Here is a 15,899-nt window from a genome sequence, read left to right as displayed (position 1 = left end):
TTGACCAGACGCGTTCGGTCGTAGATTTCCATCTCTGGAACCTTACTGGAGTCGACCGGACGCTGTCTCTCAGCGTCCGATCACTTGACCACTTCAGCGTCCGATCGCACCGAACATAATCACCTTGATCAAATGTACTGACCGGACCCTGTGGCCAGCGTCCGGTCGCACCGGAGCTAGTGTCCGGTCAGCATTTGACCCTCCATTCACTTCCAATTCTCGAACATATGTGAATGAAGTTTGCTTCATAGGATCATAGGGCTGTTGTGGAGCTACCTAGTGCCAGTTTTAATAAGTGTGCACCACACCTAACTCACTAGACTCATCTAGATCAAGCTACCCGTCCATACCCTCCTTAATAGTATGGCCAAAGGAAAAACAAAGTCATAAACTACTCTAAGTGTCACTCTAACTCCAATCGATACTTAGAACTAGTCATCCTTAACCTTGTCGTCCATCCTTTGAAAACCGAAACGATTTCCATCGTAGGGGCATGACAACCTTGATTGCCCAATTGATCTCCATTACCATGACCTAACTTAATTGCCTCTGCAAAACACATGTTAGTCATAGTAATCTTGTATTGTCATTAATCACCGAAACCCAACCAGGAGCCTAGATGCTTTCAGTACTGTAGCGCTACTGTAGCATTTCGTTTGTATTTGGTAATAATTATCGAAACATTGACTAATTAGGCTCAAAATGTTTATCTCACAAAGTATAACCAAACTGTACAATTAGTTTTTAATTTTGTCTACTTTTAGTATTCTATGCATGTACCGCAAGTTTGATATGACGGAGAATCTTCTTTTTGTATAGTGCTAAAGTTGGGAGTTTGGGAGGAACTAAACAAGGCGTAGGTTTGGGGAGGATGGATGCAAACGATTCCCCTAGTCGTGAATTTAAGGATTCATTCTTTAGGGAGTGTTTGGTTGCTCCTCCTAAATTTTAGTCGTTGTCCCATCGAATATTTAAACACATACATAGAGTATTAAATATAGACTAATTACGAAACTAATTGCATAGTTTACGACTAATTTGCAAGACGAATCTTTTAAGTCTAATTAGCCATGATTTTACAATGTGGTGCTACAGTAACCTGTGCTAATGATGGATTAATTAGGCTTAATAAATTCATTTCGTGGAGTACTGACGGATTCTGTAATTTATTTTTTTATTAGTATTCGAATACCCCATGCGATATCCTCACATGACACCTCCTAAATTTTAGTCACTAGATCCAAACACCCTTAGACGAGAAGACACTGGAGCTCGTGTCAACACAATGTTAGATAAATGCCCACGTGGCTGTTATGAGTCTATGGTGTAAAAAGCTAACTAAAAATTTGTCGTGGTCTTTAGCATAGTCTAGTGATTTAGAAATGTATTTTTAAAGTTTATGAATCTAAGTGATATTTTTTTGACAAGTTTAGATACCGTGTATATACATTTACTCTGTAACTCTCTTGATTGAAAATCTTAGAAGTGCAGTTATTTGGACATTTGGTACTGAAGGAGTATAATCTCATCTAAGGTTATCTCCAACAACACCACCTAAAATACAAGACACATTCGTACTTTGGGTAGTGCTATAGAAAAAATGTTCAATACCTATTCGGCATCTTCTCCAACAACAAGACCAAAAAAAAAAACCTTTCTGTAAATGAGTTTTTAGGAGAGAAGATACCCATATTTAAGTTGTGTCTCTCAGATAACCCAAAATAGACCTCATGTATAGGTACTCTGTTGAATGCTGATTTTAGGTCTCTCATTACCCATTTTGCGTTGGGAAAAAGGGCTACGTACCATTGAAAGATGTCAAGTTTAGCAAAGTACCATTAAAAGATTGCTTCTTTGCTATGTAGCACTAAAAGGTCTAAAGTTATTGGTTTCTACCACTTCCGTTAACTTCAATAACGTTGCCGTTGTATCTCCACTTCTCGAGTCATCTTCTTCGAAGCCTTTTCACGAAGAACACGGGCACACAGCCGGCGAGGATGGCGTCGAACTTGGGGCATACACACGTGCATGGGGAGGGCCATAGGCATGCCCGACACTCGTCATTGCCAGCCCGGGCGACGAAGGCTGCCAGGGCAGCGGGGCCTGTCTTAGGTGCGGCGAGCGGCGGCGCTCAGGGAAAAGCCCCAATGCTAAGCAGGTGGACACGATTAAGAGGTCAGGAGGGTTCGCGGGTGTGTGTGCTCACCGGAGAGTCTAATCGGGCAGGGGAGTGGCGCAGTACGTTGAGCCAGACCTCGGCGGCGTCGGTGGCGTTCCCTGCGGGCGAGCCCAAGTTTCCCATCCTCACCATGGCGGCGACGAAGTCGGTCGCGAAGACCGTCATGTTGGTGGCGTACACGTGAACGAGCGCAGCAGCAGCCGTGGTGCCTGGTCCGAGCAGTCGTTGCCATACAATGCCTGGTCCGAGCGCAGTAGCACGTGGCACCGTCCACCTCGGCCCGCCGAGCTACACGCCAACGTGGCACCGGGTCACGCTCGGCTTGCGCTGCGTGACACGTGCGGCCTTGAGCGGAGACCGAGGCCGGTCGGTCAAGGCTGAGTGGCCACCATGGATGGTGGTGCTGCCCCAGGTGGGGAAAAGCAGGAGAGAGATGGAGCGGAAGAGAGAGAGGGATCAGAGGTCATGGGGCTCCATGCTCGGCGTGGGTGGCAGTGGTGCAGGTGGGGCTGGGTCGTTGGTGAGGCAGCCTCGCTCCACGTCCAGGGTCCGAGGGAGAGGGAGATGACTTGGAGAGGGAAATGCTTCGAAGAAGATGACTTGAACAGAGAGACAACGGGAACGTTAGCGAAGTTAACGGAAGTGGTAAAAACCAATAACTTTGTGATCTTTCAGTGCTATATAGCAAAGAAGAAATCTTTTAATGGTACATAGCTAAACTTGACATCTTTTAATGGTACATAGCCAATTTTCTCTTTTGGGTTTGGATCTCTTTATTAGAGACAGTCTAGGGGTGTTTGGTTGCCCCTCCTAAATTTTAGTCGTTGTCCCATCGGATGTTTGGACACATGCATGGAGTATTAAATATAGACTAATTATAAAACTAATTACATAGTTTGCGACTAATTTGCGAGACTAATCTTTTGAGCCTAATTAGTCCATGATTTGATAATGTTTTTGCTACAGTAAACATATGCTAATGACGGATTAATTAGGCTTAAAAAATTCGTCTCGTGGAGTACTGACGGATTATATAATTTATTTTTTTATTAGTATCCAAACACCTTTTGCAACATCCTCCCAACATGTACCTTCTAAAAATCTTAGTAGCGGGATCTAAACACCGTAGACAAATTTGATTTGCGGTCTGCTGGATTCACCGGATCGTTTGCCTGCACACCACGGCACACCCCGCGCCGGCCGCCCCGACGAGCAGCCTGTTCGGTTGACTGATTCATATCGTTGCTGGTTTATAAAAAAATACTGCTGACTAATTTGTGTAAGAGAAAAATACTGACTAAAAATTTAGTATACGACGAACACGCTGGAGATCAGAGGGCGCGTTCCAAACCTGCAAAAGCTGAAAGCTCGGCGACTGGCACCCGGTCAGGCCGTCCGGGTCTCCGGCACAGGCTGAGCAGCCCTAGCGGCCTACTAGCCCCAGCAGGTCTCGCCTCTTCCACCACTTGCATTGGTGCTCGCGCGCTCGTCTCGCCCGCGCCCGCACAAGCACAAGCACAGAGCAAAACCCCAACCCCAAGCCAGTGCCAGTCCAAGGAAATTCGGATGGGATTCCACCTGCACTGGCTTGCTTCCGCTGCGGCGGCCTGCAGCAGAGGCAGCGCCAAAACCCTCGCGCTCGCGGCCGCGGCCGCGCCCAGCGCGGGGGCCGCAGCGCTCAATTCTCCGCCACCTCTCGCGCCGGCGCCAACCAAGACGCTCCTTTTCCCCGCTCGCCGCCACAGCAGCACCACCGCGGGCCACCACCAGATGGCGCCCGCCACGGCCGACCCCGCCACGCCCCCGCCCCCGATGACGTCGCCGTGGGTTATCCTCGGCAGCATCCCACGCGTCGCCGAGATCGAGGGCGGCACCGACCTGTCGCTGGCGCTGGCCGCGCCCCCGCGCGTGTCTCGCCTGTCCATCTCCCCGCGCGTCTTCCCGGACCGCCCGACGCCGCGGAACTTCCCGTTCGTGCTCGCCGCGGAACCCTCGGGCCTGCTCCTCCTCTCCGCGATCCTCGACGCCCCGCTCACCCGCGTCGACGTCGACCGCCCGGACGGCCACCAGTCCTTCTATTGGCGCGACTCCGACCCGCGCTACTTCGTCCTCGACGCCGCCACGGGCTCCGCTCTCCGCCTCCCGGCCCCGGCCCCGCATGAGCCCGTCGAGCACCAGGCGCTCCTCGGCCTCCTCGACTGCCCCGGCGGCAGCGGCCGCTACGTGGTCGCCGAGCTCCTGCCGCTCATCGGCAGCGACACGGCGACCCTCCGCTGCTACTACTCCGACGTCGGCGATTGGGTCGAGAAGCGCGTGCGCTACCCGCTCCCGCCGCGCCCGCTCGCGCCGCTCCGCACGCTCGCCCTCCACGGCAGGCTCTGGTGGGCCGACTACTCCTGGGGCGTCATCACCGCTGATCCCTTCGCTGACCAACCCGTGCTCGGCTTCGTCCCGCTGCCCCGCCCCTGCGTGCTCCAGAGCAGGGAGGCCTGGGGGGTGCTCGACCAGTTCCGCTACGTTGGGGTCAGCGCTGGCAACCTGCGCTTCGTCGACATCTACCGCCGGGGAGGCGCCCCCAACAAGGTCACCGTCTGGACCCTGCCCCACCCGTACGCCACGGAGTGGATGCTGGAGCATGAGGCCACCTTCGCCGACATCTGGGCTGACGACACGTACAAGGCCACTGTCCTCCCCAAGAAGCCCCCCGTGCTCGCGCTCATCCACCCCCTGAACCCTGCCATCGTCTACTTCTTCCTCGAGGACCACCTCTTCGCTGTCGACGTGCCCGCCCGCAAGGTCGTCGAGTGCGACCGCTACCACCTGGTGGCGCCACCCCGCGACTACGACATGGCCAACCGATTCGTCCGCGCGTGGGTGCTGCCTGGTGCAGTCTCCTCAGGTTTGTACCGTGCCTTGCCCTGATCTCACTACTTCAGCTCATTCTCATCTCTGGCTCTGTCTGCTGTTTATTATTAGTAGTATAGATGTTCATCTATATCGTTCTGAAAGGTGTTGCCTTTTCATCGATCGCTTGCCTCTGCCTGCCGCGCATTCACTTACTCTAGTTCATAGTTTGGTCACTTAGATGCATGTCTGCCAAACTCTCCTTCATGCTTGTGCAAGTTAAAGATTATATTTTGGTCTGGGGTCAGTGATGCATAATTATATGGCCATAAAGACATTGGCTTTTGACTAATTGCTTGCCTCTGCCTGCTGCATTCACTTACTACCGACATATATACTATTTAGTTTCTAGAGTTCATGCATGGTGTGATCAGTTGTAGCTGTTTCAGGTCACTACTGACATGAGCTGAAGTTCAGGATCCAAGCGATGCACAAGATAATCGATAGTATCAATTATATGCTGATTTACTATACTTGATGTCTCATTTGGTTGGAGCATATAAATAGGGACAACAATCCAACATATCCTCCTTAAGCATTGATGATTGAGATACTAGTTTTCCACATAATGGCATGCTATTAGACTAGCCTATTATGTTGATGCTTACACAAACTGAGACTCACTATTTGTAGGATATGTTTACTTCGGTTTTGTGCTTCGTATCAAGTTAGTTAGACGGCCAATGCCATTTGAAGTGAAGTTATTCCTGCTCAATGTGCTGCATTCACCGACAACTGACATACTCCCTCCGTTCCAAATTATAAGTCGCTTTAACTTTTTTGGTTCATCCATTTTGCTATGTATCTAGACTGTCTAGATACATAGCAAAATGGATGAACCAAAAAAGTCAAAGCGACTTATAATTCGGAACGGAAGGAGTATATACACTCATGTTCATAGCTTGATCGATGCACTCACCAATTGTAGATGTTTCATGGTTACAAGTTACATGTCTGCAAATTTTCTTTCATGTGCTTAAGTTCAAAATCTATTCTAATATTCCTTGGCAAGCAGTACCAAAGCGATGTGCTTGATGATTGATAGTACCAGTTATATGTCTATTTATTGCACTGTATGCCTCATATGTTCGAAGTCTATAAATTGGGCCAGCATATTTTCTTTCTATAATTGATGCTGACAAACCTGTACTATTCACTGGTGATGTGCTATTACATTAGTTTATTACTCTTGGTGTTACTGTTACCACTAGTGGAGATTAAGTAACTGTAGAAAATGTGTACATTTGTTGTGTGTTTCTTTTGTGAATAGAAGTGTTTACATCTTGGTCACATAATGTTGGATTGAATTAGGAAGCCAATGCTTGATGTGGACAAACTTCTCGATCACAATGAGACTAGTTATTTGTCGAATATTATTTGTAGAATATGCCACGCTGTGTTTAATTTGTATGTGAATATTGTGGACTAACTTCTCGATCACAATGAGACCATGTATGTGAATATTGTAATGTTTATTCTAACTTGTCTCATTTGGCATCTTAGTTATTTATAGAAAGACGTTTCATCTTTCTACACTCATGGTTATCCAAATAATGATTGCGCTTTAACCTTTACGCACCATAAATCCAGACTTGCATGATATCATGTGTTGTGTTCCGACAAGCATTGATTGATTTTCCTTGAAGGAATGGCGAATTGGTCGCATGACATTGACTCACCTGAACCAACCGAAGCGTCGCCATCGACGAAAATGCCCGGGGATTACCACTTGGTTGGTAACATGAGGATGACATTCGTAGGATGAGCTGAGGATGGGAGGAAGTGTTTGCAGCTGTTAAGTTCTCTACTAGGTGAACTCATTTCCACACACACATACATGGTTTCAGTTTGCTCTTTCTAACCCTCCCACATTATGCAAGGCAGGCATTTACTAATGCGACTTTGTTTTGCCGAAATTTCCTTTTGATCCAGGTTTAGCTAGCAGTGCTGGACTCAAGCTGGTAACATGTTTTGGGTGGGATATGGCATGCTCTGCGCCGGTGACATGCTTTGGGGGTCTAGCTGCACGTTCAGTTGTCAGCTCCATTTTTGTCCATGGCATGCTGTTGGAACACTATTTGTGCTATTTAGCTGAATGTTATGATCGATCCTGGCCCTTCTCTGATGGAACATTACTTGATCATCAGGTGTGACTTGGATCATGCTTGATTCTGGCGACTTTCAGCTGCAATGTGATTCTATGATATATGGTATTGGGCGACTGATTATATATTGTGCCTTGCATTTGGTGTTCCATGTTTTTAGAGAGAGAGAGAGAGAGAGAGAGAGAGAGAGAGAGAGAGAGAGAGAGAGGAGGTGTGTGTGGGTGGGTGGGGGGGTGTTGGGGTTATTGGTTCCTTATTTCGTGCTCCTTTCTATTCCCTGGTGTTACACTTGGACCATCTTTGATTTCTTAAAGACTTCAGGTAAGTGACATCCATTTCTTGGTGTTACACTTGATGCGCAAATCTTTGTGACTCCGTATGGAGTCCTGCATGATCCAATCCACAATCGTAGTGATGTTTTGATTATTCAGTCATAGTAATTAGTAAGTAGGGGTCAGCAACACTACCAGCTTAAGATAATTGCATCTAGATATGAGATATCTTAATCTGCCTGTGGTTTGGCATCTCAGCATCTCAAAATGATCAGCTTCCAGTGTGCCTGTTGTTTTGGCCTTAGATTTTATGGGATTTTTTTTTATGAGATTACTCGTTCTACCAGCTTGTAACAAAGCCAGTAGGAGCAGAGATGCACGCTGACGCAGTTTTGTCCTTGAACCGGCAATTAGATTTAGTTTTGCAGGTTACCTACAAACAAAATAAAACTTATTTGTGGATTTGTGAAACCCACTTGCATCCTGAGTACGGAGTAGGAGCTAGGACTTCTAGCGTTTATGTAGCACTACAAAAATACATGCATAAAACCTATTTGTGGATTCGTGGATAAACCTACTTGCATCCCTGAGTAGGAACAAGAACTTCTAGCGTGTATATGTAGCGCTACAAAAATACATGCAAGAGTACATGACAAAGCATATTAAAAACTCCATACGTTAAACTCCATACGTTTTCTTTACAAGGCGTGTTTTCATTTCACCAACATAAAACTTTGGCCAGCAATTACTCTATTAAAACTAGTACTTTATTTATATGACAGAAAATTATAACTATAGGCAGTTTTGAATAAGGCTCTAATAACAATAATTATGCGCCACAAATATGTATTACTCCAACTTTAAGTACATTATTATAGTAGAACAAATAAATTACTTTATTTTGAACTAATAATTAAGATTTCCGACCGCCATTTGTTTTGATCGAAGGGAGTAATAACAAAACAGTATGATCAAATACTTGTCCTAACGAAAAAAAAATTAGCGTTAATTTTTCTCTTCCAACAACCATAATTTGAGTAGCAACCTCTTGCACTGAACAAGGGCGACCAAATCAGGTTTATGTACAATACCGTGTCCGAACTTCAGCACTCCACAACGAAATCTGATAACAGCAGACCACACACATCATCTTATATATGGATATGGATCACCTCTTAAACCTCTTATATATATGTTTGATACAAAATGCATATCTTAGTAAGACTCAAGGCTTTACAGTTGACGAGGGGGCTCTTTGACAGATGCGTTCTAAGTTAACCCTAGTTTTGTCGGAATGTCACTTTATATATTTCATATCTTCTTCGCTACAAGGCACAAACAAAACTTCAGTTCCACAAATTCAGTGCCCATTAACTGTTGACTGCTGGAAATTCTCTCTCTGGTATAGTGCCTTCCACCGCTCAAGCTCTTCCCTGCAGATGCATAACAGCCTAAACATTAGCATTTTTTTATTGTAAGGTACTAGGAAGCACAAGGGTTCTCCTATGTCAGTCAATAAGTTACCTCACACTTGTTCGGTTACAGTCAAATGCTGAAATGCTTCTACAATCAGGCTCTTAGGGAAACTGTGGTGTTTGGTAGTATTTAGTGCTAGAAACTTTTGGACCCAGAAAACAGAATCCTAGTTTGTCAGTTTTCTGTGCGGGGTATCTGGGTGCCAAAACAGTTTGCTCCTCTCAAATTCAATTCTAGATTTGCAATATTTCAAGGTTTTCTAAGAATTCTGGTGTAATTAATGATAAGAAAGGAGGTCTACAGGGAATCTGAGCCCTGAAGAATGGGTGCTGGAAAACCAAAACATGATCAACAACAACAACATAGCCTTTTAGTCCCAAGCAAGTTGGGGTAGACTAGAGTTGAATCCCACCAAGAGCCTCAAGTCACGGTTCAGACACTTCATTAGCTGTTTTTCAAGTACTCCTATTCAAACATAGATCTCTAGGTATATCTCAAGCTTTCAAATCTCTTTTTATTGCCTCCCTCATGTCAATTTCGGCCTTCCTCTACCTCTCCTCATATTATTAGCCTGGCTTAGGACTCCATAATGCACTTGTGCCTCAGGAGGTCTCCTTTAGACATGGCCAAACCACCTCAACCGATGTTGGACAAACTTTTCTTCAATTGGTGCTACCTCTAGGCGATCACGTATATCATCGTTCCGAACTCGGTCCATTCTTGTGTGACCGCAAATCCATCGCAACATACGCATTTCTGCAACACTCATTGTTGAACATGTCGAATCTTCGCCGTTTTATAGAACTTGCCTTTTAGCTTTTGTGGTACCCTCTTGTCACAGAGAATGCCAGAAGCTTGTCGCCACTTGATCCACCCTGCTTTGATTCTATGGCTAACGTCCGCATCAATATCTACATCCCTCTATAGCATCGATCCCAGATACCGAAAGGTATCCTTCTTAGGCACTACTTGACCTTCCAAACTCACATCTCCCTCCTCCTGTACAACTCCGCCAAAGTCGCATCTCAAGTATTCGGTTTTAGTTCTGCTCAATCTAAAACCAAAACATGATCACCTTCAGTTTTTCATCCAGTTACTTTAAAGTTTTCAAAACACTGGTTGTGTTACTGTACATGTGAAAGTCAACTACTCATGGTTATATACTTATATATCTCATTAACAAAGCAAATATGACATGTTAACATAGAAAACAAGAAGCGGATTATTAATAAGACAACTAAAGTAAAAAAAAAAGGGCGTACCCAGTGCAGAGAGCTCCCGCTCTGTGCGGGGTCTGGGGAAGGGTGTCAGTGGCAAGCCTTACCCTCGCCTGTGCAATGTGAGGAGACCGCGACTCGAACCCGGGACCTTCCGGTCACAGGCGGTAAGACTCTACCGCTTGCACCAGGCCCGCCCTTCAATAAGACAACTAAAGTAATAAACCGAAAACATAAACAGGGGAAAGGGATTACCTTAAGCACCATCCTATTGAATCATAATGAAGAAGGCCAAGGACCTTACGCCTCCCATCATTTCTACGGCCAGCACCACGTTTGACTACTGGAAGTTGTTTAATCCCTTTAACTTCCATAAGAACCTTGGCAGTGCTCAGGTCTGTATCTGGAAAGCAGGTCACCAGTCCTCTTTCATTGCCATGGAACTGAAAACCTCGAGTGAGGCATGATGACACAAGAGAAGAATTTGCCTGCAAAGTTGCCAAGTAAATGTTTGTAGTGCTAACATAACGAGTAAATAACACGAAGGACTAAAATTGCAGCCACAATATAAGCAGTTTACATACATCCAAGGTCGATGAATTTGCCTGGGTACTATCAGAGTTTTCACTTGGCACAAATCCTTTTCGACGAAGGTCACCTAATGTTACAATTCCCTCAAGAAAATCTTCATTATCTACAACAACAACACAATTTTGCTGCTTCTCTTGCATAAGCCTTGTTGTCTCCTCGATGGTGAATGTAGGTGTGACCTTCACATAATGCTTTGTCATTGCTTGCGATACCTGGAAAAGTGATGTTAGTAAGTTGCAAAATAACTTGAGCATCACATTTCACAAATGTATTAATCATTTAACTTTGCACAAACAAAAAAAGAGAATAACTTCAATTATCAACCTTCAAGTCATCAAGAAGCATCTCCTCATTGTTACTACCATAGTGGTAGGGATCAACGTCTAAAATTGCGAGTTCCACGTCGTCTCCATCTTGTCGCCTCCAATCTGTCTCATTCCTATCCGTGGGAGGTAACAGTGACGAATAGCCATGACGAGGTGATGTTGCCTCGAATGTATCTTTGCTACCAGATTGATTTACAACAGATGGGACCCATATCGCTAAACCAACAGCTCCCTGTTAATCAGCACAAAATAATGAATATATTGAATTATAGGGCAGTAAAAAAAATGCAAACCCAATGTAGAGTACCATTAGAGGAAGTAGAATTCTGTAATCCTTAGTCAATTCAAAGAGCAGCAGCACAGATGTCAGTGGAACAGAACACACTGAAGCCAGTGTAGCAGCCATTCCCACCTAAATCGTATGGAAAGTTAGCACACTCTTGGAGTTATCAAGTGTTAAACTGACTGACAAAAAATAAGAAACTTACCAGTGCATAAGCTTGAGGATGTGCGACAGCAGTGTTACCCGGAATCGCAGAGTTTATTAATTCTGCAGCTGAGCCTCCAAAAACAGCACCGACAGCAGCACCAATCATCAAACTTGGAGCATAAAGGCCACCAACAAGACCAGAACCTTTGCAAAGTGCCGTTGCTACAACTTTCGCAGCAGCTAATTGAGCCAAGAGCCAGATTCCAGGGGCTGAAGCACTTTTACCCGTATGTAGAATCTCATCGACATTGGTGAAACCCCAATACAATATTCCAGGATACCTTAGAGCTATTAAACCTGCTCCAAGACCACCTAGAGCAGGACATACTACAGCAGGAAGGCCAAACTTCTTCCTTATCAAGTCAAAAGCCTTAGTGAACCAAACAACCAACAGCCTGAATGCCACACTCACAACACCACAAAGCATGCCCAGAATAAGGTAGAGTGGCAGCTCTGGTGAATATAATCTTAGTCAGTTTTATGTTGAAACAAAGTAACATTAACAGTAAAAAATTTGGACAAATACAGCTCATGTTAGACCACAAAGTATTGCAAGGTACCAAATTCTAAACGTCAATAAAAAATGCTAGCTCATGAAAACACTAATAAAACAGAGTTGTAAATACTTCTACATGGAATCACACATGCTGCATCGTGGTGGTAATTAGAACAGCAACAAAATCATGAACCTGCCACATTTGATTATTAAAAGACTACAGAAGGACAATACAACTATCTGCTTTTGCTCCTGGGAAAGCAATTAACACCAAAATGAAAAAGAAAAAAGAACACATGTTCGAGCTCTTACCATAAGCCTAGAGGAGGATTAAGGAGTCAGATAGAGTTCAATTGGGCACTAGAGCCTAAGGTAGGAAATAAAAGCTTTACATGAGTTCCCAGGTTTCAAAAAGAGAATGCTAGACAGGCTGCTGGAGGAAAATATAGAAGTTGGAGACATAAGATGGCATGGTAATGAACAATAGCTATAAATGATTTACAATCGGAAGATCGCAAGAGTTGATTACAGATATTCACTCACAATAATGTTTCTCGAAATAGCAAAAGCGCAAAAAAAATGTATGGACCGTGTATCACACAATGAAAGACTGAAATTATCTCAAAAAATATAGATGGAAATTAGAGCCAACAATAAGTTGAGAAAACATGCTTCCCTATATCTTGAAGGTAACTAAGAAACATCTACCTTATTAACACAAAAAATGATCAGAATAAGGTAAAATACCAGCAGCAGATTTTAGTTCATACGTCGGGACAATAAATGCTGCCTTTTCCCCTAGCAAAACATTGGAAACAGTTGATGATATAACTGATGCCAATATGATCATAGCAGTAGTAAATGGTGGAGAATTTTCTGCTCGAAGTGGCCTTAATACTGTTTCGATAGCAAAAAAGCATCCAGCAACTGCAGCATTGAAACCTAAAGGAACATAGTAACACAAGTTAGGGGAGGATATAGGGCAACAGTAGCATGACGGTTATAAAAAGGAATTTAACCAAAGATTTATTATTCCCGAAAATATTTCATGTTTCCACTTCCTAAACAAAAGTGCAATTTTTGAGATAAAAATGGCGAGTATCTTAACAGGCTGAAACAAAACTGGAAATACACCCCATTCATTTTCGATCCATCGAGTCCATATCACGAATGGAATAGATAATTAATTAATTAAATACCTGAAGCGATTCCAGCAGCTGATCCAGCAGCAACAAGAGCAATTCTCCGTTCCCTATTGTTCTCCATCATTTCAGCACACCCATTTGCGCACGATTTACCAATATCAACACTGGGTCCTTCTGGCCCCAGTGAACACCCTGTCCCTAAAGTAATTGCGGCTTGGATGGCTTTGATTGTGGGAAAAATCGCAGCCATGAAATCAATACCCTCCCTTTGAGATGATAACGATTGCTTTATCTGTTCAAAAATCTCCAATAATCCATGCATCATACCCACAACTACTCCACCAGTCACTGGAATTAACAATATCCTATGCCAAGTATCAGAAAGCCTCTGCAGACGGAGCCAAGCAGCACCCTCAGTGGGAGTGCCTGCCCATGCCCATTCATGTATGACGTGTACCTGAAAAAGCCAGGCAGGCACTTCTGAGACAGAGTAACAGACATTTGGGAAGGTTCAAATAAGAACTTTGTGTAAATAAAAAAATGCACAGCCAAACACAATCGAATAGCCCTCATACAATGACAATATGTTCTTGCAAAGTAAGATATTCTCATTTTGATTTGAATAGCTAACTTAAGTACACAGCACAACAGATGTGCAACGGATTTAGATCTAACCCTGTATTGGAAATTGCTTGCCGATTGCCAGTGGCTCAAGATCACAGCAAGAGAGCAAACAGGTGAGTAAAATCACCTTGATTGTATAGAATAATAAATCCACACCAAATGGTATGGAATCACCAAGATATCACTCCAAAGACCAGTGACTCACAAAATGAGAATCATGTTAATTAATTCACTAGTAGCACTAAGTAGTAAAACAACAAATTGAGCCATCTTTACATAAGGTTAGCTTAAATTCTGTGTGTCTGTGAGTGGCTTTTGTTTTTTTGCGCATTCTGAGGAAAATAAAACAGTCATCCACCTAATCAATTGAGCATTACCAGAAGCTACCAAATCAATTAACAGCACAAAACAGAAAACACGGAACAAAGTCATTCACAAAAATCGCCAGCAAGAAGACACTAGGCAGTCAGTAGCACTACAATACAACAAATGATTCTGGCTGCAAACCCTTAGCCTCAGACAGTAGAGTTGAAATCGAATTACTGTGAAACATGCTACCATCCCCACGGTATGAAATTTCACATTTATAGGAGGCACAAAAAATACATTGAGGTCTCTTAGCATAGCATCCTAAACAGCAAATCACGATTGTAACGGGTAATAAACTAATTAACACTAGCATACCGGTAGAAAATAAAAAGATGGCACAGATTATTCCGTAAGAAACAACGCGATTCCCCCACAAGGAGAGATCTCGGCACTCACCCCGAGATTGAACGCGGCGACGCAGATGCCGGTGGCGAGCCCGAGGAGGCAGCCGACGAGCAGCATCGCCCACTCGGGCGGCGCGCCGTCGCCGAGCTCGTCGCTGTCCTCCTCGCCCCTCCTTGGCGACGCCCCGGCCTCCCCGCCGCCGTGCCCCGCGGCCGCGGCCGCGCCCACGCCCTCGCCGCCGCCGCGGCTCCGGTTGGAGAGCCGGCGGTCCAGGTTGCGCAGCAGGTCCCGCACGCGGCTCCGGCGCGGGGTCGCGGCGGGCGAGTCCGGGTCCGACGAGGACGGCAGCGCCGCCGCGCCAGTGCGCAGCGGCTCGAGGTCGCTCCCCGCCATATGGCGACAGCAGCGGCGGGAGGAGGAAGGCCCGGGCTCAGCGGTATCGCATGAGAGTGCGTACGGCCTCTCCCGGGTCCCGCGATCTCGCCGCCAGATCTGGGGCTGGTTTTCCCGCTCCGGATCTCGTCGGCGGTTGGCGATGGGCGACGCGGGGCGGAGACGGAGGGAGGCGAAGCGGACGAGGAAAGCAAAGCTGGGTGGGTGTGGCCGTGTGGGTCGGGCTGGGTGCGCGCGTGTTTTGCAGATAGCCCCCCGTGCGAGTTCGTATTCGCAAGCATGCGCCCACCTCGGGTTGGTCATCGTCGGGTGGGTTGGGTTGGGCCGACAAAGACAGGCACAGGCCCATTGACCACCCGAGTTGGTTTGGTAGGCCTCCACTCCACTACAGCCCACTTGGATCTGGGAGTGCATGTCACTCACAAAGTCAAAAAGGCAATGGCAGGTCGCCAGATGAACATGCCATTTGTCATCTTCGTCGTCAAAGTGCGTGAAGAGCAGAGATGTCGTCCTGCTGTCCATGTAGACGAAGCTCAAAGAACAGAAGTTGTTCAGGGAGGCATGGAAAGTTCCTTTGGACGAACAAAAGGGCGGCGCCTGTTGCTGCTAGCCTCCCTCTAGGCCTCTATTACTATCCTTTCAGTAAAAAAAAAACATTGCCTTTTCTTTCTGCTTCGTACTATTGCTTTCGGCGAAAGAATCGTTTCGTTGGGTCATTGGGTGAAATGTCGCGAGATCAGATTCAGACGTCGCAGTTTTCCCCGACAAACCTTGCATCAAAAGCTGAGCTCGTAAACACCACGAGCTTGCGTATCAGGCAGCAAGCAACAGGACTGTTCATAGCTATTACCACCCACCTGATGATGGTGCGGTGACAAAGAAGACATTTCAGAAAGACTACAGATTCTTGTTTGGCATTCAGATTTGACCATAGATGCATGTTTTTTTTTTTTTGAGAAAACATAGC

The 15,899-nt window shown here is 45.6% G+C and overlaps 2 protein-coding genes across 2 annotated transcripts; one reads left to right on the top strand and one right to left on the bottom strand.

Annotated features, from left to right (window-relative positions):
* Positions 1-3,677: 3,677 nt before the first annotated feature.
* On the top strand, positions 3,678-7,297 carry LOC136472668 (uncharacterized). The gene is made up of 3 exons (XM_066470375.1): positions 3,678-5,078; positions 6,730-6,894; positions 7,016-7,297. The coding sequence occupies exons 1-2, from the start codon at positions 3,746-3,748 to the stop codon at positions 6,846-6,848; spliced, it is 1,452 nt and encodes a 483-aa protein (XP_066326472.1). The 5' UTR covers positions 3,678-3,745; the 3' UTR covers positions 6,849-6,894; positions 7,016-7,297.
* A 1,314-nt stretch (positions 7,298-8,611) lies between these two features.
* Positions 8,612-15,153, bottom strand: LOC136476755 (chloride channel protein CLC-f-like). Its single transcript, XM_066474696.1, has 9 exons — positions 14,591-15,153; positions 13,256-13,658; positions 12,804-12,998; positions 11,559-12,013; positions 11,378-11,482; positions 11,069-11,302; positions 10,738-10,956; positions 10,409-10,641; positions 8,612-8,893 (listed from the first exon to the last, which is right to left on the bottom strand). Exons 1-9 carry the CDS (start codon positions 14,930-14,932, stop codon positions 8,821-8,823), a joined length of 2,259 nt encoding a protein of 752 aa, XP_066330793.1. The 5' UTR covers positions 14,933-15,153; the 3' UTR covers positions 8,612-8,820.
* Positions 15,154-15,899: the final 746 nt, after the last annotated feature.

Source organism: Miscanthus floridulus, chromosome 8, assembly GCF_019320115.1.
Source record: "Miscanthus floridulus cultivar M001 chromosome 8, ASM1932011v1, whole genome shotgun sequence".
In the NCBI taxonomy this organism is placed as follows: domain Eukaryota; kingdom Viridiplantae; phylum Streptophyta; class Magnoliopsida; order Poales; family Poaceae; genus Miscanthus; species Miscanthus floridulus.
Note: the sequence above shows the minus strand (reverse complement) of the source record. Positions and strands in the feature narration are given on the sequence as shown.

Coding starts and splice junctions, on each gene's coding strand:
- LOC136472668 (XM_066470375.1), top strand. CDS start 3,746: ATGGGATTCCACCTGCACTGGCTTGCTTCCGCTGCGGCGGCCTGCAGC. Junction 5,079..6,729: donor GCCTGGTGCAGTCTCCTCAG/GTTTGTACCGTG, acceptor TTTTCCTTGAAG/GAATGGCGAATTGGTCGCAT.
- LOC136476755 (XM_066474696.1), bottom strand. CDS start 14,932: ATGGCGGGGAGCGACCTCGAGCCGCTGCGCACTGGCGCGGCGGCGCTG. Junction 13,659..14,590: donor TCGCCGCGTTCAATCTCGGG/GTGAGTGCCGAG, acceptor TGGCTTTTTCAG/GTACACGTCATACATGAATG. Junction 11,483..11,558: donor ATCCTCAAGCTTATGCACTG/GTAAGTTTCTTA, acceptor CATACGATTTAG/GTGGGAATGGCTGCTACACT.